Source organism: Mytilus californianus, unplaced genomic scaffold, assembly GCF_021869535.1.
Source record: "Mytilus californianus isolate M0D057914Y unplaced genomic scaffold, xbMytCali1.0.p SCAF_41, whole genome shotgun sequence".
In the NCBI taxonomy this organism is placed as follows: domain Eukaryota; kingdom Metazoa; phylum Mollusca; class Bivalvia; order Mytilida; family Mytilidae; genus Mytilus; species Mytilus californianus.
The window spans coordinates 640315-663116 of record NW_026262692.1 but is presented as its reverse complement, the minus strand read 5'-3'; the positions used below and the strand labels follow the sequence as shown (position 1 = coordinate 663116).

At 30.8% G+C, this 22802-nt stretch overlaps 1 protein-coding gene across 3 annotated transcripts in view; it reads right to left on the bottom strand.

The window, feature by feature from the left end:
- Nucleotides 1-22802, bottom strand: part of LOC127699803 (uncharacterized) — a 59586-nt gene that overhangs the window by 21391 nt on the left and 15393 nt on the right. For all 3 annotated transcript variants that reach the window (XM_052203164.1, XM_052203165.1, XM_052203163.1), the window contains exons 2-6: nucleotides 12286-12633; nucleotides 10871-11001; nucleotides 8417-8497; nucleotides 3520-3618; nucleotides 902-1019 (exon numbers count right to left, since the gene is read on the bottom strand). In XM_052203164.1, coding sequence (XP_052059124.1) covers nucleotides 902-1019; nucleotides 3520-3618; nucleotides 8417-8497; nucleotides 10871-11001; nucleotides 12286-12592 — 736 coding nt within the window. In that variant the 5' untranslated portion in view covers nucleotides 12593-12633. The remainder of the gene's footprint in view (nucleotides 1-901; nucleotides 1020-3519; nucleotides 3619-8416; nucleotides 8498-10870; nucleotides 11002-12285; nucleotides 12634-22802) is intronic.

Here is a 22802-nt window from a genome sequence, read left to right as displayed (position 1 = left end):
GTCGTTCAAGCTTTACATATACCTGTGTTTATATCGGTCAGAGTGTGCACCTGTTGTTCAAGCTTTACCTGTATTTGTATCAGAGTGTGCACTTGTTGTTCAAGCTTTACATGTACCTGTGTTTGTATCAGTCAGAGTGTGCACCTGTTGTTCAAACTGTGTTTGTATCAGTCAGAGTGTGCACCTGTTGTTCAAACTGTGTTTGTATCAGTCAGAGTGTGCACCTGTTGTTCAAACTGTGTTTGTATCAGTCAGAGTGTGCACCTGTTGTTCAAACTGTGTTTGTATCAGTCAGAGTGTGCACCTGTTGTTCAAACTTTACATGTTCCTGTGTTTGTATCAGTCAGAGTGTGCACCTGTTGTTCAAACTTTACATGTACCTGTGTTTGTATCGGTCAGTGTGTGCACCTGTTGTTCAAACTGTGTTTGTATCAGTCAGAGTGTGCACCTGTTGTTCAAACTGTGTTTGTATCAGTCAGTGTGCACCTGTTGTTCAAACTGTGTTTGTATCAGTCAGAGTGTGCACCTGTTGTTCAAACTGTGTTTGTATCAGTCAGAGTGTGCACCTGTTGTTCAAGCTTTACATGTACCTGTGTTTTTTTATAGGTCAGTGTGTGCACCTGTTGTTCAAACTGTGTTTGTATCGGTCAGAGTGTGCACCTGTTGTTCAAGCTTTACATGTACCTGTGTTTGTATCGGTCAGTGTGTGGACCCGTTGTTCAAGCTTTACCTGTGTTTCCTTAGATCTGTTTATGTTTAATTGTAGTGGTGTGGCTTTTGTGTTTAACCTATTTTTGTGAATGTGTCTGTTTTTTGTATGATATAAGCTAAAGTTTACATGGCCATTATCTTGTTTATTGTTTTACCTGAGTTATCAGCAGGTGTTTGTTTATTGCATTACCTGTGTCATCAATTAATTTATCGTTCTCCTCCTCCTCTACGATATGAGCTAACGTCAACATGGCCATTATCTTTAACATCTCATGCTCTTCTTTTGATTGTAAAAACTGGATCATCACCTTTAAATAAACCTGACTTTAATATTGCTGCCCAATATTTTTTTAATGATTTGAAAATTTCCATTTGAGATCCACTTTTCTGATAGGGAGGTCAAATCTTACAAAAAAATAATTGTTTGCTTATTTAAAAACACAACAGAGAATAGCAAATGTTTTACCACTATTTAATTGTGTCATCTTTATAGGGGCAAGATGAAGATGTCCTGCTGCTCTTAATCAAAAAAATTCTTGATTCTGACAAATGCCATTGTGACCTGAGCCAGCATCATAACCTACATCTCTTTTCATTCCTATTGACATACATGCCCTTTAATACTGAAATGTTCAAAAACAATTGTCATATTTCATTAATTCCAAAAGTTTTGATATTTTGGTGTTTTATAGATAAAGTTTACCAATAATTGATATTGAATGCAGCATGTTGGTTTTGTTTTGAAATACTTTCTTCCATAGAAGAGAAAATTATATTGTACCAAGTAAGGAGTATGGCAGTTGTTGTCCATTCGTTTGATGTGTTTGAGCTTTTGATTTTGCCTTTTGATTATGGACATTCCTTTTTGAATTTTCCTCGGAGTTCATTATTTTTGCGATTTTACTTTTTATATAAGAATGTCTCCATGGGAAAAATATGCCCCTGCTTGTATACATGCAAAAGTAAAGTCAATATACTTATAAAAACCTATTGACATTTAAAACAACAATTTTTCCATTTAGAAAGGGACATAACTCGAGAGCGTGAAAGTTAGAAACCCAAATAAGAATGTGATCTGCAGTAATAATCAGAGCTCCAGATAAGAATTCACAAATTGGGGTTTTTACCCACCATTTTTTTATGTAATTGGGTGATAAAGTTTTTTAATTGCATTATCAATTCCAATTCACCCCTCAAGCAAATATCAAATTGGGTTTTTCACCACCAAGCTCCTTAATGTATTGGGTTTTTTCATCAACACAATATTGAATGTTAAGGCATGTTATAATCACATCATATCAACCCCATGCAGATGTTTTTCCATCTTAAATGTGTTTCTTTCTTTGTATATATGCTAGCTGTTTTATTTGGTTTATTCACTGACGAGCAATTGTACGTTTAATTTGTGTCCGATTTTAAACGTTCTGCCAGTTTTGTATTTTCTCACAACTTATATAAACTGCAGCTGGTGTCACTAGTTGGACAGTTACTAATTACCTTTCTAGATCCCATATGATCACCCTACAGTTTAGTTGGGGTACGTGTGGCTAAGTGTTTAGATTTTTATGTAATATATGTGAAATTTAGGTGCTGTAAGAAAGTTTTGCCAGTCCTTTCACCTATTTGCCAGATCTACTTTATAATAAAAATAATAAGTAGTTCCCAGATTTAAGATATACCACAAAACCTTGCCCAGGTTTATAGGTTTAATGACGGAGACCACATTCAACTTAAATTTACAGAGTTAAATTTACAAATAATTCTGCAACATCAAATAAATAAATGACAATGTTAAACTGCACTTGCCAATAAGACAACTATCATAAGCATACAGAACAATAAGACCAAAACAAAGAAAGTGTCAAGATGCATTGACGTAAAAAACGGATATGTGTATTCACTCATCAACAAAAAATGAAAAAAATAATATATAAACTAAAATTATACTTGAATGTTTTTGTTTAATTTAATTTACATAAATCTGGGTTAAGTTGTCCCAGCTGATTAGAACTTTTGGTTTCTGATGCTTTCCAACTATATATACTACATATTCTACGTACCTTAACGAGAACATTGCTAGAACGATAAACACAGGGTTTTGATTATGGACATTCCTTTTTGAATTTTCCTCGGAGTTCATTATTTTTCACTGAAAACATGCTTCTATTCAATATTTTTATCAGATATTTACTTTCGTTTTAATTCATTGTATGTTATGATAAATCCCGAGCAATTCGAAAAAAATATGACAACAAGACAAACGCTAATTGGATAAACGCCGAGAAGATCGAAATGTTTTCATAAACACGTGTACCTTTTGAGCAACGGAAAATTCCAACAGGGACCCATTTCGGATACTTGATGCAGGGCTCTATTTTTAGAACGAAAGGACATTTCCAATTATAAATATTATAAAAATAGATTTACATGACGACTGTATTCAGATAAGGGTAAATAACGCAAACGATAGCGAATCAAAGCGTTAAGAACTCATGGTTTTGGCATATAATTGGGTTTTCCTTTGAATTAATTGGGTTTTTGAACCCTGCAATGGGCAATTGCATTGGGTTTTTAATTATTTGTATTGCGTGATCACGCAAATACGCAGCTTATCTGGAGCTCTGGTAATAAGCATTGTGTATATGTTTCATAACATTTGGTTGAAGCAAACTAAAATTAGTAAAGATAAACCAATTTGGGGACTTATAGATGGACAGACAAGGGAAAACCTAAATGACCCCTTCCCATAGTGGCAAGGGCATTAAAAGTATCTGAAAGTTTCATTTTTTGAAATCTGCATGTACTTACATCTGAGGTAGCATTTTCTTTGAAGTAATGATGAACATTAGAGTTCCTGGCTATATTATGTAATATACTCATTGAAGACTTGACCACATAAAATACATTCTGAAATAAAAATTCAAAATGAAAAAGTCAATGTTGCAATTCATAAAGTTCAAAGGAGTTTAAGGTCAAACTGAAAAGTTTGTATTTACATTATGAAAATTACAGTTCTTTCCCTTAACTGACATACTATTTCTTATTGTGAACTTTCCATTCTATGCAGCAGTATTCCCAATAATCGAATATAAAGCTCCAACATGCACTTAATTTAATATTCCAGGACTTGCATTTTAAATGTTTTACAGGCACCATCATGATTGGGATTATCTGTTTCAGAGATGTCTTAGAACATTTCATCCTTGTTATGTCCTTAATCCTGCCCTCTTTTCATTGATTATGACATCAAAAAATGTGACTTGATACAGGAATTTTACTTGCAATGAACAACTGGTGGCATTAGTAAACCAGGAACTGTTTACCCTTCTAGAGCACCTGTGTTAGGTGGAGTATACATTATAGTGTAGTGTTTTTTTTGCAATTACTACGGTAAAAATCTCGTAAAACATTTCATTGAATATAAGAAAATAACCATCACTAGAAATAAACCAAGCAATTTTTCACTCCTTTATTTACCCGTTTCAAAGCTTTAGTAACCAGGTCACCTCAAGTTTCCAAAATATTTTATAGGAACACCAAAGAAAGAAAGAGTGATGTTTTGAAAGACCCAAAGTATATGTTTATAACTCTGTTAATCTGTGCAATGAAAACAGGGTTAATTTTCCTGCAAATTTAAAATTCAAGGGAAAATTTTGTTTAGTCCCTTTTTAACATTGCATTATTTGAGTTTGTGAGAATGGTGTTTATTGTGAACATGAAATTTATTGGCCATTTGGTAAGTATACCCTATCCTGATATAACTAAAGGTTTGGATGAGAGTGATATGAATATGTGCATGCATGATTTATGAATCTGCAGTTTAAAAGTGTAAAAGGAGATTTTAGTTTAATTTGAAATGACCTTGACCTTTTGCCATGGTGGATAATTGTAACTATTTTTAGATTTGATAATATGTATCAGTACAGTGTTAATTCTAGACGTGCAAATGTAACATTGATTATAATGAGATTGTGATTAAAGTGTATTATATACTAGAGTACATCTCAATCAAGCCTATCTATTATATCATTATTGTTTAATTTGCAGAACCCATTATTTGTGCAGAGCTGAGTCTTTGATAGGGTGACACACTAGATGTATAGAAGTGTTGTTAGACCTAGTTCCATAGATTGGTAATTAGTTATATACATATTATTAACTAAGTTAATATATTTATAGGTTTCCTAACAAGTGAAAAATTTAGTATTCCTTGATATCAACTAGAGTTGTTTAATTTCAATATAACAATAAATGAACCTTTGACAAGTTTATAATTACTATTTGAATTAAATAAGGAGAGTTGATATCAAGTGATATCCAATTCTCACGAGTTGTTAAACCTATTTCTCTTAAGGTCAACACTCATTCCATCATTATTTAATTTAGTCTTTTGCACATGTCAGCATGACGTCATATGTCCTGTTCAGGCGTCAAACTTTAACATCAGATATTTTAAAATTTTTTGTATGCTTTAGAATGTAATAAACTTTGTCAAAAAGAAGATTCCCAGGTGAAAAATATGAGTGCTTTGTATATTACTGTAAATTCAGAAATTATTGCGATGTTTTTATTATTGCGAAAAATGCGACAGGGTTAAAATCGCAATAATTTAAACTCGCATTTTGAAATTTTTTATATGAATTAAACAGGATTTTTCTCAAAATCGCAAAATTAAAATCGCATTTAGTCTAAAATGACAAAATCGCAATAATAATTGCACACAATAATTTCTGAATTTACAGTATTATGAAATCCCATATGCCCGTTGACATGGACGAAATGTACATCGTCTTAACCTTTGAAAGTTATCAATGACCTAACAAATAGCCAATGGAAATGTCGTAATATTGTCTCCTGATGCTGGATAAGCCAATCAAATTGAGGCAAATTTCTTACCACTTTTCTGTATCACACTCTGTGCCATGTGATACGAGAAATATCTGTTCATAGAAGAAATAGATAACAGGCCACATACATAAGAGAATGACATATAATATAAGAATAGCATTATATTAAGTACTGAAATATCTATCTTATGTAAAACTTCATGAAATACACACTTAAATGTAACTGTAGTTTAAAGAGATATATTATTAGAATTGAAAATGGAAGCAGGAAATGTGTCAAAGAGACAACTACCCTACCAAAGAGCAGAAGGCCAACAATGGGTCTTTAACTCAGCAAGAAAATCCCGCTGTGTAAATAACTTAACATATTGGTAGAGTTTGAATTGTGTTGTTGGCAATTCTAAAAGATGATTTGTTACAAATATATAATAGGCAGACAGATTGTTTATGCAAGCCTCTTTGTAATTGACTATTATATGTATGTGTCACATCTATTGTATTGTATGTTATTTATAGTATTTATAATATGTATGTGTCACATCTATTGTATTGTATGTTATTTATAGTATTTATGATATGTATGTGTCACATCTATTGTATTGTATGTTATTCATAGTATTTATAATATGTATGTGTTACATTTATTGTATTGTATGTTATTTATAGTATTTATAATATGTATGTGTAACATCTATTGTATTGCATGTTATTTGTAATATGTATGTGTCACATCTATTGTATTTTATGTTATTTATAGTATTTATAATATGTATGTGTCACATCTATTGTATTTTATGTTATTTATAGTATTTATAATATGTATGTGTCACATCTATTATATTGCATTTTATTTATAGTATTTATTTTATGTATGTGTCACATCTATTGCATTGCATGTTATTTATAATATGTATGTGTCACATCTATTGTATTTTATGTTATTTATAGTATTTATAATATGTATGTGTCACATCTATTGTATTGTATGTTATTTATAGTATTTATGAAGTGTATGTGTCACATCTCTTGTATTGCATGTTATTTATAGTATTTATGATATGTATGTGTCACATCTATAGTATTTTATGTTATTTATAGTATTTATAATATGTATGTGTCACATCTATTGTATTGTATGTTATTTATAGTATTTATGATATGTATGTGTCACATCTATAGTATTTTATATTATTTATAGTATTTATCATATGTATGTGTCACAACTATTGTATTGTATGTTATTTATAGTATTTATATGTATGTGTCACATCTGTTGTATTGCATGTTATTTATAGTATTTATAATATGTATGTGTCACATCTATAGTATTTTATGTTATTTATAGTATTTATAATATGTATGTGTCACATCTATTGTTTTGTATGTTATTTATAGTATTTATGATATGTATGTGTCACATCTATAGTATTTTATGTTATTCATAGTATTTATATGTATGTGTCACATCTATTGTATTGTATGTTATTTATAGTATTTATGATATGTATGTGTCACATCTATAGTATTTTATGTTATTTATAGTATTTATGATATGTATGTGTCACATCTATTGTATTGTATGTTATTTATAGTATTTATGATATGTATGTGTCACATCTATAGTATTTTATGTTATTCATAGTATTTATATGTATGTGTCACATCTATTGTATTGTATGTTATTTATAGTATTTATGATATGTATGTGTCACATCTATAGTATTTTATGTTATTTATAGTATTTATGATATGTATGTGTCACATCTATTGTATTGTATGTTATTTATAGTATTTATGATATGTATGTGTCACATCTATTGTACTGCATGTTATTTATAGTATTTATGATATGTATGTGTCACATCTATTGTATTGCATGTTATTTATAGTATTTAAGATATGTATGTGTCACATCTATTGTATTGCATGTTATTTATAAAATGTATGTGTCACATCTATTGTATTTTATGTTATATATAGTATTTGATAATTGTAATTGTTATTTCATAGGGTACTGATATACTGAATATTTAAAATAAAGATTATATAAAAGAACCTTAGCCTTTGTGGTTTATGTCCATATTAGAAATTCACAACTGTAACATATCCTTTATATGAATTATGTTAATATCAATCTAAGTTTTAAGAACAAGGCATTTATCCTGATCTTTAATATAGTTATTCCCCATATAATCTCTTGTCCAATTGATCTAAAGTTTTCAGATCTTGCAGTTTTCTCCCTTGTATATTTGATCCATGTTTTGATTATTTCTAAGTAGAAGTCTGGTATTTTGTACAAGTTTATATTGGGTATTATATTTATAATGTCTATGTTCATATCAAAGATAAGAACATTTTTCCCCAAATTAGCTTAGAACCTTAGTATAATTTTCCAGTTAGAGGTTTCAGGATATGTTAATCTTTTGACCCATGACCTATTCAAAATGCTTCAATTTGTTTTAAAATGTCTGTCATATTTAGTGCTTCAATTTATTTTAAAATGTCTGTCATATTTAGTGCTTCAATTTATTTTAAAATGTCTGTCATATTTAGTGCTTCAATTTTGTCATATTTAGTGCTTCAATTTATTTTAAAATGTCTGTCATATATTTAGTTTGGTTTTAAAATATCTGTCACATTAATACATCTTTGTAACTTCCAGGTACTTAATACTGTTCTTTTCACTTTATCTGTTCCATTGTTCCAAATGAAATCAAATTTAATTAATTAGATTGGGTTAAATGTTCTTTACTTAGATTTGATACAGTTGCTAAATATGTCAAGTTATTCAACCTATCATCTAAGAATTCTTTTCTTCAAAGTATTTAATTACTTAGGAAACCAGTAGAATAAATTACCTTTGATGACATATTATCTATATAAGGCTTGTGTTTACAGTTGACAGTGAAATATTTTACTCCACCATGTTGTGCTACTGTCTGAAACAGAAATAAAAATAAGTTATACAGGAAGCCCAGCGGCCTGTATGTTCATACTGGTATGAAAATAGGGATGTTGTTTTTAAGATATTTTTATTTTATAACTTAGAAAATCATTTAAAACATGAATGCAAATATTGTTATGAAAGCATACCCTTACTTGTAATTGATAGTATCGGCAATCTGTACATTTCCCTTTGATCTCACTGCCTAATATTTTTAAGATCATTGACAGGGCTTGATACTCGAAAATATCTGGCAATGGCGTCATGTATCAGTGCAGCAACATCACATGCTTAATTCCATCTGCGTCAATGTATCAATGAAATGCAAGCGACTTCATTCTTACAACCGAACAATTATATCAATGTTTTGTACACAATTATATCAATGAAATGCAGGCCACTTCATTCTTACAACCGAACAATTATATCAATGTTTTGTACACAATTATATCAATGTTTTGTACACAATTATATCAATGTTTTGTACACAATTATATCAATGTTTTGTACACAATTATATCAATGTTTTGTACACAATTATATCAATGTTTTGTACACAATTATATCAATGTTTTGTACACAATCATATCAATGTTTTGTACACAATTATTTCAATGTTTTGTACACAATTATTTCAATGTTTTGTACATGTTAAAGTAGTTATACTAACTATTCCATTTTACTTCATATTCTCAACCGAAAAAAACCTACAGTTAAGACAAGATATTCTTGCTGATAAAGTCAGTATCATATACAAATAAACTGTTAACACAGAGATATGTCTCGCCTATTTGTTATTTTGATAATGCTTATGTTTAAATTAAAAATAGCAATACTTTACATGTAAGTTATGCAAATATTCAAAGTCAATGACTGAAGGTACAGGGCTAAACAATCTCCATGGAAATGAGATGTGCCAATGCTAATACAACTGCATACCAAATACCATTTACTTATCATAAGTCATTCCCTTTCAACAAACCTAAACACAAACATTACTTGTAAACTATGTAAAAGTTTCAAAGTCAATGAACCATGATGAGGGGGTGGGGCTATATAATCCATGGAAATGAAACTTGCAAATGCCAATACATTTGCATACCAAATATCATTGACTTAACATTAGTGGTTCATCTTAAACTGACCTAATCACAAACTAATACATGTAAACTAAGTAAAAGTTTCAAAGTCAATAGACCATGACTGAGGGGTAAGGACCAAATATTCTCCATGGAAATAAGATGTGTTAATGCTTATACAACTGCATACCAATTATCATTGACCTACCACTAACAGTTCTCCTTAAACTGACCTAATCACAAACTAATACATGAAAACTAAGCAAAAGTTTCAAAGTCAAAAGACCATGAATGAGGGGGCGGGGCCAAATAATCTCCATGGTAATGAGATGTGCCAATGCTAATACAACTGCAGACCAAATATCATTGACCTACCACTAGTGGTTCCCCATAAACTGACCTAATCACAAACTAATACATGTAAACTAAGCAAAGTTTCAAAGTCAATAGACCTTGACTGAGGGGGCAGGGCCAAACAATCTCCATGGTAATGAGATGTGCCAATGCTAATACAACTGCAGACCAAATATCACTGACCTACCACTAGTGGTTCACCATGAACTAGACCTAATCACAAACTAATACATTGTTGATGCCGCCGCCGCCGGAAACAGCATACCTATGTCTCGCTTTTTGACTCTGTCAAGGCGAGACAAAAACTATACTCTATATGTATCAGAAAAAAGGAAGTTTATGTCTGACAGATCTCAATAGGGTGCATTCATTACAACTCATTGCTATTGAGCTGCTGTCAACATATTAAGTCAATCTGTTTAATAGTGTTTGAGAATGTGTGATCAAAAATTTAAAATAGAAAAAATACATTGTCAAACAGAAAGTTATTCTTAGGTATCTGAGAGATCAGAAGATCCCTCACACCTTATTACAATTGAGTAGTTCTATGGTATATGTTCATGGGTAGTGTATGGTGGTATTATTACTATATAAATGTCAATAATTTAATTTTGGACGTATCAAGTCCTCTGATTGGCTGAAAGTTTTTTGTCTATCAGCTCATAGACATAATTTTGTCATGTGACTGTGACTTCATTAACCTTTTTTTCATGATTTACTCCTTAGAAATGGAAATTAGAATCAAATTATAAGGAATGATGTAAAAAGCAGCTGGCTTTCACTAGTATCTGAGTAGTTATATGGTATCTATCCATGGGTAGTGATTGATTGATTGTTGATTGCTTTAAACCACATCAGCACAAACCATGGGTAGTGTATTGTGGCTTTATGGAACACAATCATAGTACATTGGCAATGTTACTAAAGATACTTACTTTGGCAAGTTCTAGACTGGCATCTGAATAGTTCCACAGAGTATTCAGTGTATAGTAAGTTGGGAACCAGATTCCATCATTTTTAAAAATTCCTTTCTTGTTTAATGATGTCAACATTTTCATTGCTATTTCTGTAAAAAAAAAGATCCTTTTTTCAAAATGTCATTAATCAAAGTGCTCGTGAGCACTGAAGGATAAACATGCATTCATTTTGCAATGGGAACTTAAATGTATACATTGCACTGTATTAAGCATTTGAGGACAATACTATGAATTGGTTTAACTACAATAATGTACAAAGGAAGATAACTCCAATTTTATATATTACATTAACAGTGATTTAGAACAGATACTGGATTCATGCACCATGCACAGTTTATGTAATTTTCTTGACAAGTATGGTTATCCAAATACACATCATTTTGTAACTTCAATATCTGAGTATATATTTCATTGATAGATTTCCTAAAATGTTTATGGATAGGAAGTGTAGATTGTTGAGTTCAATGCACTAATTTTTGTTTATCTCACAAGCAGAGATACAGTCTGGAAAATTGATCAAGTCAGCCACATAAGGGTTTTGATTGCCTATGTTCTCTACCTTGTTTTGTTAATACCATCTGGAATAACGTTAAACTATTCTATGCATTATCATTAAACATAAAACCAGACATATGCAAAGACATCCATTAAATTATCATAAGGGTTTTCTACATAATCTAAGGGTCTTAAACTTTGCATCTGCTTAACTTGTTTAATCAACGATTTTTTTTTATGGTTATTGTTGTAATTATAATGATTTATTCTATGTTGAACTATTGTTATGCTATGCCATATGGGTTTTGCTCATTGTCGAAGGCTGTACAGTGACCTATATTTGCTAACCTTCTACCTCATTAGGTCTCTGCAGGTGGAGAATTGTCTCATTGCCAATCATACCACATCTTCTTATTTTTATATGAACAGTGATGCTTTTGTATATTTTGTAGTGTTAATGAGTATATTTCTTAATTCTTATTACACTGTAAAAAATAGAGTTCTCTCCCTTCATCTGACACTATTTTCTCATTGTAAACTTTCCATTTCTATGTTTTAACCTTGTCTGCCTTCAAAACATTCCTTCATTTCAGAATGTATCAGTTGTTGGGGTTTTTTTTTTTGAAGAATTTCTACCCTTGGACATAAAAGTCATGAAAATTTTTCTGGCATGCTTACTATGTAATATGGGTTTTGCTCATTGTTGAAGGCCGTACAGTGACCTATAGTTGTTAACTTCTGTGTCATTTGGTCTCTTGTGGAGAGTTGTATTAGTGGCAATCATACCACATGATCACATTTAATTATTTTTATTTTACAGATAATTACTTGCCTGGTTTCTGTGAAATTCTAATTTATCTTAAAACTTAATCATTTACCTGCAAAATCCTGCTCCTTAAGAACATGACCTATTTTATGCCTGACACTTTTATGACTCCAGTAGGTATCCCCAATACTTTTCACAAGTTTCATCCCTTCCCCCCGATCGTAATCCTCTAGTGCCTTTAATGCCATGACTATTTCTTTAATTCTTGGTAAAAGTTCTTCTTCTTTTAAGTTTTTAACATTACACAGCTGATCAAAGTTCACATCTCCATTTGGTTGTCCATCAGCCAGTCTGTCATTTGATTGGTTAGACTGTGAGGACTTCATACCATCTGACCTTTGACCTGTATCTACATCCATTTTGCAATTGTATGTTGTCTCTAACAGGCTTATTGGTCCATCTGAAATAAGACCAAACAGAAAATAGAGATGTTATAAATTCCATTTGTGTTAGTATTTACTATAAAGTGGTTGATTTTCTTGAGAAAACAAATTTTGGGATTTCTAAGGCTAATCCTGTTTTCAAAGTTAAATTTTTGCCTTTTCCATGTTTCCTGAAAATTTACACATCTGCATAATTTCTGTCATAAACATGCAGTAGCATCTGTTCTATGGGCAGTTAGGAAATGGTCCCCAGAGACTGAGACCATGGTAGGTAAGGTTATTTATTTTGAGTTGATGAAAGGGTTCTTTTTATGTGCTGATAACATGGCACTCTCCAAAAAATGGGACATGGGAATTAATTACCCTGTTCCAATCAGAGATAATTGTGTTTCTAAACATCTCAGAAAATCACATGGAAATCCCCTCTATTGATAGTGTCTCATAGCAGTACCTGAGGTAGTGAAATTTTTCTGTTTATATCCCCTGCTTGCTATATATTTCTAAACATAGGCAATGAGGAGGATGAAGAAAATAAAATAGCAGTTGAAAATCAAATTCTGAAAGGAATTCTCATTTCAAAATTCTAGAAATGTGTCTCTTCATGATCAATAAAATCACAAATTCAAACACAAAACAGTAATTACAGGACAATTTTTGTTGATTGAAGAATATTTTTTTGTAGTGGATACCCAAAGTCTTGTGAGAAATACATACCTTGTTGTACTTTTAAATTTGGATTTTATTTTTACCCATGAAATTCACAAAAATTAATACCAAAAATAATAATAAATCCACTGTAGCACTTTTTAAGTGAAATCTAATTCTCAATCCATACATTAATTGTTTCAGCCCAGTCTTAAAATACATTTTTAACTATTCTAGTTCAATTTCACAATTTGTCCTATAATTATATATATATCTATATATAGAAGCAATTTAGATTTATTTTTGGGGAGTGAGATATTTCAAGTTAATAAGAAAAATGTAAATTTTGTCATCTAATTTTGGTGCCAACAATTGTAATCTCCCCCCCCCCCCCTCCAAACCCCAAACCTTCTCTCTCTCCTCCTTGTAGTGAAGACTCTGTAAAGTACATTATAATAGTTAAAAATTTAAAACCTTTACCTTCTATCTGTCCCCTACACAGCAACACCAGTTGAAACAGACTGATTTTTACATGGTGACATATATTAGACAAATATTTACATAATATGACAAAAATCAGATCATATTTGTACTGTGTAAACATTTAAGCTAATTCATTAAAACATTTAAAAATAAAGTTATAAATAAAAGATTATTTAAGACAACTATGAAATCAAATGTGGCAGTTTTAAAGAAAAATTCCATCAAACTTTTGTCATAGAGTTAATTTGTTCAAAATATGTTTAGGAAAGTAATCATTAACATCTTTGTAACTGGCACATAATTTAGGTTATGATAAAGTAAAAACAAATAAAGGAGATGGTGGGTATATGTCAATGAGACAGCAACCCAGTGACACAAATAATCAAAGATAATAATACAGTCTTCAGCAACAGACCAAGGTCTAAATCCTCCAGACTCTTAAAATAGATCTGACTCTAAATCCTCCAGACTCTAAAAAATAGACCTAGACCTAAATCCTCCAGATTCTAAAAAAATAGGCCAAGGCCTAAATCCTAATCCTCCTGAATCCATAAAATAGACCAAGATGTAAATCTACCAAACTCAAAAAAAATAGACCAAGACCTAAATCCTCCAGAGTCTACCAAATAGACCAAAGTCTAAATCACCCAGTCTAAAAAAATAGACCAAAATCTAAATCCTCCAGAGTCTAAAAAATAGACCAAGATCTAAATACTCTAGACTATAAAAAATAGACCAAGATCTAAATCTTTCAGAGTCTAAAAAATAGACCATTAATGACCTAAATCTTCCAGAGTCGAAAAAAAAAGACAAAATAAAGACCTTAATTTCAAGAGTCCATAAAATAGACCAAGACCTAAATCCTCCAAAGTCAAAAAAAATAGACCAATAAGGCCTAAATCCTCCAGTGTCCATAAAATAGCTAGACCAAGATGTAAATCCTCCAGACTCTAAAGAATAAACCAAGACCTAAATCCTCCAGCGTCTTAAAAAAAAGACCAAGATCTAAATCCTTCAGAGTCTAAAATATAGACCCAGATTTACTATAATTCCTACTGAATTAAAAAATATTTGTTTTTTTATCTGCAGACATGTATACAAACATTATATATAAGTGAAGTCTAACCATAAATGCCCAAAATCTATTTGTAAAAATATAAAGTGTAGAAAGGAAGTCCAAAGTCCTGAACAGCTTTTCTTTTGTAGAAGCTGAAATATACTCAAAAGTCAAGAAACTTCACAATTTTTTGCTCAAAAATACAATTTTCCCATTTATTTCTATTTTTCCTTATTTTTTCAAGAATCTTTATATATAACCAAGGAAATATTGTTTCAAAAAAATATTTTTTCCTTGTGTGAGATCACAAAAAGAGGACAAAAGGGGGAAATTTATTATATACCTATCAATGAACCCTGTTTGATTTCCATTTCAAAATTTAACTTCAAAAGAAATGTGGTTGGAAAAAGTTTCTGCTTTTGTTGATTTTTTCCCCAAATAAAAAAGATCAGCATCGGGTAAAATCTAATAAACTGTAAACTTTATGAGTTGATCATCATTGAAATTGTCTTACCACTGCCAATTACAGGCTTACAGGTGTGATCTATAGAATCCCAATGAGACAGGGTCAACGCTAGCGGTACTCTTTTTATCAGAGGTCGTTGTGTATTAATCTGGGTTTGCGAAGACCCTTTGGACGACTTACTACTACTACCACTAATACTTCTCTGTCGGACGAATTTTTTAACATCCTCCCCTAAAATGCAATATTCGTCAGCCATCTTACGAGCTGGTGTTATTGTGCTGGTTTGCTTTTTTAAGTTATGAAATAATCTTGTCCAGATAACATCTCCGCACGTACAGGAAGTCATTAAGAAAATCACACAAAACGTTAAATATTTTACGTTAACTTTTTAGTTATAATGTTTTGTCTGTTAAAGTAAGTTATTATACTATTGCCGCACAAGGTTTCTAGATCTCCAGACATTTATGTAAGTAATTTTACTTAGATAATATCAGTTAATTACTAAATTCAAATATCAACTGGTCAGAAGTAGTGTATTAAATCTACCGGTAAGTATTTCTTACTTTACAATAAATTATTATAGATCTTTTCATACTGACATAACAGAAAGATGAAATTATTATTGATAAAGTTGATATTTCTAATACAGACAATTCCTAGTAGACTTCTTCTTCCAAAATATATATTGATATATCAGTCCTTGAAGATCTCTTCCTTGAACTAATTTATATTAGTCCTAGAATCTCGCTTTCTTCAAGTTTTATCTATATATCTGGAATTTATTCTACAATCTAATGAAATTTAACTAGTGGAAAAAATTTATACACTTTTATCTTCTGGAAATAACTTTCAGTAAGAATAAAAAGAGACTTCAAGACATCAACCCAACGACACAAAAAAGTCAATGTTATCTTCTGGCCTTGCAGTCATAAAAATGGAAGTCAGTTATCGTACTCAGACTCTGGATTTGGTGTTTCAAGCACACATTTTTGTACTCCAAGCACAAAGAGTAAAGTTTTATGACCACAGGTCCTGGTCTAATTATAATAGTTTTCCTCAGCATAAAAATAGTTCACAGTATTTCTATAATTTGTTATAATCTTCTATTCCAATCTCACAATTATTTTTATATTATAACAGCGCCATCCATGATCATATCTCTACTGCTTAAACATAACTCCAGTTTTGTATAAAGTTATAAAATTTCTGTTTTATTGTAAATTAATAGATCTACAGGAGGAAATGTTATTACAGCTATGATAGCAGCTAATTTTGTGTTTCAAGAAAAACCCAGAACTTTTTTTCTGTGAATGTTAAAATAATATCAAGGGGCAGGTTAACCTTTCAGAAGATATAAAGATCATAATTGTATGCGTTTAATATCCAATAATTCATTTACATTTAGGGAATATAAAAATGAGGGATAAATTGGGAAGTTCTTCCGTTATCATACAAATGATAAATCAGTTTGATGACTTTTACTGAAGTTTTTGGTTATTTTGTTATTACTGTGGATTCATTTAGTTTTGTGATTCTAATTTTCATGGTTTGAGGAAATATTGTATATTCTTTAATATTTAATATAAATGGTTTTGCCAAAGTATCCAAATAAGTCTATAGAAAATAAGTGCTTCATTGAACATTTAAATTCATAGTACACCTATACCCATGTAATTCACGTAAAGTTTGTATCCCACAAATATTAACTAATCTACAGTAACTTATTAGTAAATTCAAAACTGCCTTAGTTCACTGGGTTGACTGCTGACATTTCAATCTTGAATTGCATTTAAGTTATAGGTAGACCAGAAATACCAGGGGTATTTAATGGCCAGATCAGTTAAGGCCCTGGTTTAAAGATCGTAAGTCATAAGATTTTTTGTGAAACACAGGCCAGGTCTGTTAAAACTGTTAATGTCACCATATGTCCTTCAACAATAAGCAAAAGCTGATTTGTAAAGTAAGCTTTAAAAGATGGGCCTGACATGACAAAAGGTAAGCTAATACAAACGAGAAAACCAACGACCTGATTTCATTAAAATATAATGATTATTTTAAAGCTAAAATCACCTACTGTTGCAATACTTCATTTATAAAATCTAAAAGACCTGAATTATATTTTGATGATGACGATGCCCTTAGTGCACCTCCCCCTTTCAAAAGAGATAAGTCCAATTTCCCCTGTAATTGTTTCAATTGCATTTATACACCTGCTTGTCTATTACTGCATAATGTGTTCATGCAGTAGTTACTATCATGAAGAAATGTACTTCATAAGTCATTGTTACAAGGTATTAAACTGTCATTATTATAAGTTTTGCCAAATTATGAAATTGTATTGGCATGCCTTTTGTCATGTTCATCACTGAAAAATAACATTAGAATAATCTATAAAAGTATGTACTTTATAACCAGAACTTCATTTACAAGGTAGGTAATTCAGGGTGAAAGTTTGGAAAGCATAACATCGATATAAACTAAAAAAAATTTCTGAAATGTAAGGATTTTTCTCAAATGCATAAAATTAAAGCAAAATAAATGGGGAATGTGTCCATGGGACACAGATGATGCCCCCACTTGCATATAACGTTATAAAGGGATATAACTCAAGAACTGTAAAAGTGACCCTACCCAAATTTGTACTTGATCTGAGTTTTGTGGTAATAAGCATTGTGCATAAGTTTCATAACATTTGGTTGAGGCAAACTAAAGTTAGAGAACAGAAACAAATATTTCAGGAACTTTTCCATTTGTAAAGGAGCATAACTCTAGAACGGTAAAAATGACACCACCAAAATTCAAACTTGATCTGTGCTTTGTGGTAATAAGCATTGTGTATAAGTTTCATAACATTTGGTTGAGGCAAACTAAAGTTAGAGAAGGGAAACGAAAAATTCAGACAAGGGTAAAACTTAATGCCCCCTCCGCTAGGGCGGGGGCATAAAAATAAATATTAAAGTTAAAATTGTTGACATTATTCTCATAAAATAAAGATATGAAGGCCATACAGTGACCTATAGTTGTTAACTTCTACGTCATATGGTCTCTGGTGGAAAGTCGTCTCATTGGCAATCATAGTACCACATCTTCTTATTTTTATATATGCTGTATGGAAATTTAAGTCATAGACGTGAATGCAATCTAAAGGGACTATATAGTTTTACCTTGACAATTAAATGTTCTACAAATTATCTTATTCCTAGACTTCTCTGCTCTTCTAAAATGTTGTTTTTCTTTTGCATCATTTTCAAGTAGTCAAGAATTTTTACATCATTTTCGAGTAATCAAGAGTTTTTACATCATTTTCAAGTAATCGAGAATGTTTACATCATTTTCAAATAGTCAAGAATTTTTCATGAGACATGTATTAATTCTGTTTACACCCCATTGGTAGCCCCTATATCTCCTTCCCACATTTCACCAAAAACAGAAGAACAGATCACTTAACAAATTAGTAATCCTTTCCCAATGGTACATATATTACCTAACAATTATAAAGGTCATAGCATCTATATTAATATGTCCAGACCACAGTTTACATTTTAACATGCATAAAACAGTTCTGACTCATAGTTATGTGTCATAAAAAAACAGACTTATCCAGAAACTAATTTAACCCTCTTTACTGCTGAGGGACAAATGTGTCCACACCAGCTGTGCAAGAGGATAACATATGTCCATATGCCATATTTCTGGCACACTACAAATATAACCATATTAAATTAACCGCAGTAAGAGGGTTAAAAAAGTCCAGGAAAACTTGGTCACTTCTCCCATTCATTCTTTTCTAGGAACTATGTAGATGTGGAAATATGTAAAATGAGACAGAAAATTGAAACAAGAGGCTCCTGAGAGCCTGAATTCTCTACTGGAGTTTTTTGTGTGGATCTTGCATCATAGATTATTTTGCTGTTCAATGTACATCAATATGTGTTTAAACATGCCATTTAACATGTTTAAAGTACATCAATATGTGTTTAAACATGCCATTTAACATGTTTAAAGTTTCTCTCTATCTATCATAGTTTCTGCAAAAAAAAACATAAAAAGAATTATCAAAATTATCTTTAAACATGTTAAAGGCCAATAACTCTTTAATATAGGGGTTAATTGACCCTTTTGGATATTTGACTTATTTGTAGGTCTTATTGCTGAACATTAAAGATTCTATCTATCTATCATAGTTTCTATAAAAAAACTAAAAAAATGGTAAAATTCTTTCAAGGGAAATAACTCCTATTAGGGATCATTTAATGATTTCAGTCATGCCTTTTAAGAAAGTCTTATTTTTCTGAACAGCTTTGTTATTTAAAGTTTCTTTTATCACTTTTCCGCGAAAAACTAAAAATAATTGTAACAATAGTCTTTCAAGGGTAATAACTCCTATGAGGGTGTATTTAATTGATGATTTATTAACTTATTTGCAGATCTTACTTTGCTGAACATTTTTGCCTAGTAAAAAGTTTCTCTGTATGACAATTTCCACAATAATTGACTTTGGATAAAAATGTAAAAATTGTCATTAAAAAGCAATAATACACCAATAAGGAGCTGCTAAGCAATTTCTGGAGACTTAGATCTTGTCTTGCTGACCATCTTTTGCTATATGAAGTTTTTGTGTATCTATAAATTTTTTGCAGATATTGGGAAAAAATAACACAAAACAGTAAAATACACTATTTAAGCACATTAACTGCTATAAGTCATTCAACAGAGGTAGATATCATTATTTAAGGGCATTTACTGCTATAAGTCATTCAACAGTAGGTAGATATCATTATTTAAGGGCATTAACTGCTATAAGAAGTCATTCAACAGTAGGTAGATATCATTATTTAAGGGCATTAACTGCTATAGGAAGTCATTCAACAGTAGGAAGATATCATTATTTAAGGGCATTAACTGCTATAGGAAGTCATTCAACAGTAGGTAGATATCATTATTCAAGGGCATTAACTGCTATAGGAAGTCATTCAACAGTAGGTAGATATCATTATTTAAGGGCATTAACTGCTATAAGAAGTCATTCAACAGAAGGTAGATATCATTATTTAAGGGCATTAACTGCTATAGGAAGTCATTCAACAGTAGGTAGATATCATTATTTAAGGGCATTCACTGCTATAGGAAGTCATTCAACAGTAGGTAGATATCATTATTTAAGGGCATTAACTGCTATAGGAAGTCATTCAACAGTAGGTAGATATCATTATTTAAGGGCATTAACTGCTATAGGAAGTCATTCAACAGTAGGTAGATATCATTATTTAAGGGCATTAACTGCTATAAGTCATTCAACAGTAGGTAGATATCATTATTTAAGGGCATTAACTGCTATAAGGTCATTCAACAGTAGGTAGATATCATTATTTAAGGGCATTTACTGCTATAAGTCATTCAACAGTAGGTAGATATCATTATTTAAGGGCATTAATTGCTATAAGAAGTCATTCAACAGTAGGTAGATATCATTATTTAAGGGCATTAACATGCTATAAGAAGTCACTCAACAGTAGGTAGATATCATTATTTAAGGGCATTAACTGCTATAAGTTATTCAACAGTAGGTAGATATCATTATTCAAGGGCATTAACTGCTATAAGTCATTCAACAGTAGGTAGATATCTTTATTTAAGGGCATTAACTGCTATAGGAAGTCATTCAACAGTAGGTAGATATCATTATGTAAGGGCATTAACTGCTATAAGAAGTCATTCAACAGTAGGTAGATATCATTATTTAAGGGCATTAACTGCTATAAGAAGTTATTCAACAGTAGGTAGATATCATTATTCTGAACATTTTTGCCCACTGTTATATTTTCACTATCTTGAGTGGTTTTTAAGTCAAAATTGCCTTTTATTTATGTCTATTAAAGTAAATTTAGCCCAATAGTTTCAGAGGAGATGAAAGTTAAATGGATGAGGACTATGATGGACGCCAAGTGTTGGCAAAAGTTCACACTGGCCCTTAAGGTCAGTTGAGCTAAAAAAGTACTGTCTAGTAGAACAAAATTCAATTAACTTGCTACATCCTTGCCACCTGACATCAAGCTTGTTAAGAATAAACTTACCAAGTTGTATCTTTGCCAGACTATCCATACTAGACATAATTGAGTTTGAACGTCTGCCTCTTAATTGTTCTGACATGTTTACATGTTCAGTACTATACATCATAGAATTAGATCTTTTATATTTCCCATTTAGTGATTTATGATTATTGTTTTCCATTTTATCAATTCATATAAATCCAACTTTTGTAATAAATGTACTCATTACATATTTTAGCACTGCAGTTGAATATGAATATGTCTGAATCAAGGATTTCATTCAAATTATCAATTCCAAACACTGTTCTAGAATCCAAAATGTAAATCTAAATTCAAACTGTAATGTGCATTTAACTGCAGATATTTTGTAATAAAATTGATTTTTTGGATTTTTTTAAATCAACAAATCAGATTTAAATTTGTAATTATTAAGAAAACTTGTTTTCATGAGTAAAATGTTTAAGTGCACATCTTTTTCTACTCTATTCTATTAATTCTAATACAAATTTCCTATCTTGAAGCAAAATAGATAATTAAATTGTGTTTTTTCTTCACAGTTCAACACTGATAAATCTCAAAATAGAACATTTTATCAGACCTTTTGTGGAATTGATAGAGTTTTTCATAATATAAACGATCAATCAACAGTGGGTGAAATAGCAAACAGTTACTTTTAAAATCTCTATGGAATAATTAAGACTTCTGGTCTTTATATATATTTTTTCCAACCTAACAATCTGTCATCATTAAACGTTAGTGTCTAATTCTTTGGAGGTACAGAACACAAATTTCCTATACATCCACAAAAATCTCATTCCAATTTCCACATTTTTAAACTATTAACTAATACAGTCATTCAAATAGAATATAATTTACAAGTTTCACGAATCCAATTAGCATTTAAGAAAATCCAAAGTAAACATTCATCACAGCTTTCATCTAAAACTACTATAAACTTTCCTTTTTAGGATTTCTTTAAACTAACTTCCAATAATTTGCAGTTACTGATTACTCACACTGACTGGGGATAAAAAGTCATTTGATAAGGGGAAAGAGGACACATAGTAGATTCTGCATAGATCTTAGAGTGTCTAATTCAAACAAAATGAAAATGTATGTAACCTACCTTTTTTTTACATTGATTTCAAAGGATTAAAAAATTTAATCATTTAAGAATCCCTTTATATGACCCCTTCAAATACATCAATCATTTTCTGACAGTAGATCTATAAGTTGTTATTTTCTGTAATTTTCTTTATATTGACTTTTTATGTTTGTATATTGGACATTGTAATTAAATCTTACAGCTGATTTCAATGTTCTGGTTGTAATACGATTTCCAGTAATTAAGTTGTTTAGTCTTTTTGTACTAGTAATGGCCCATTACAGCTGATTATAGAAATTTCATAACAATTTATAGTTAAGTGTTCTGAACTAGCAACAACTGCATTATAGTAAAGTAAAAATTTCTCTGTTCATTTAAAT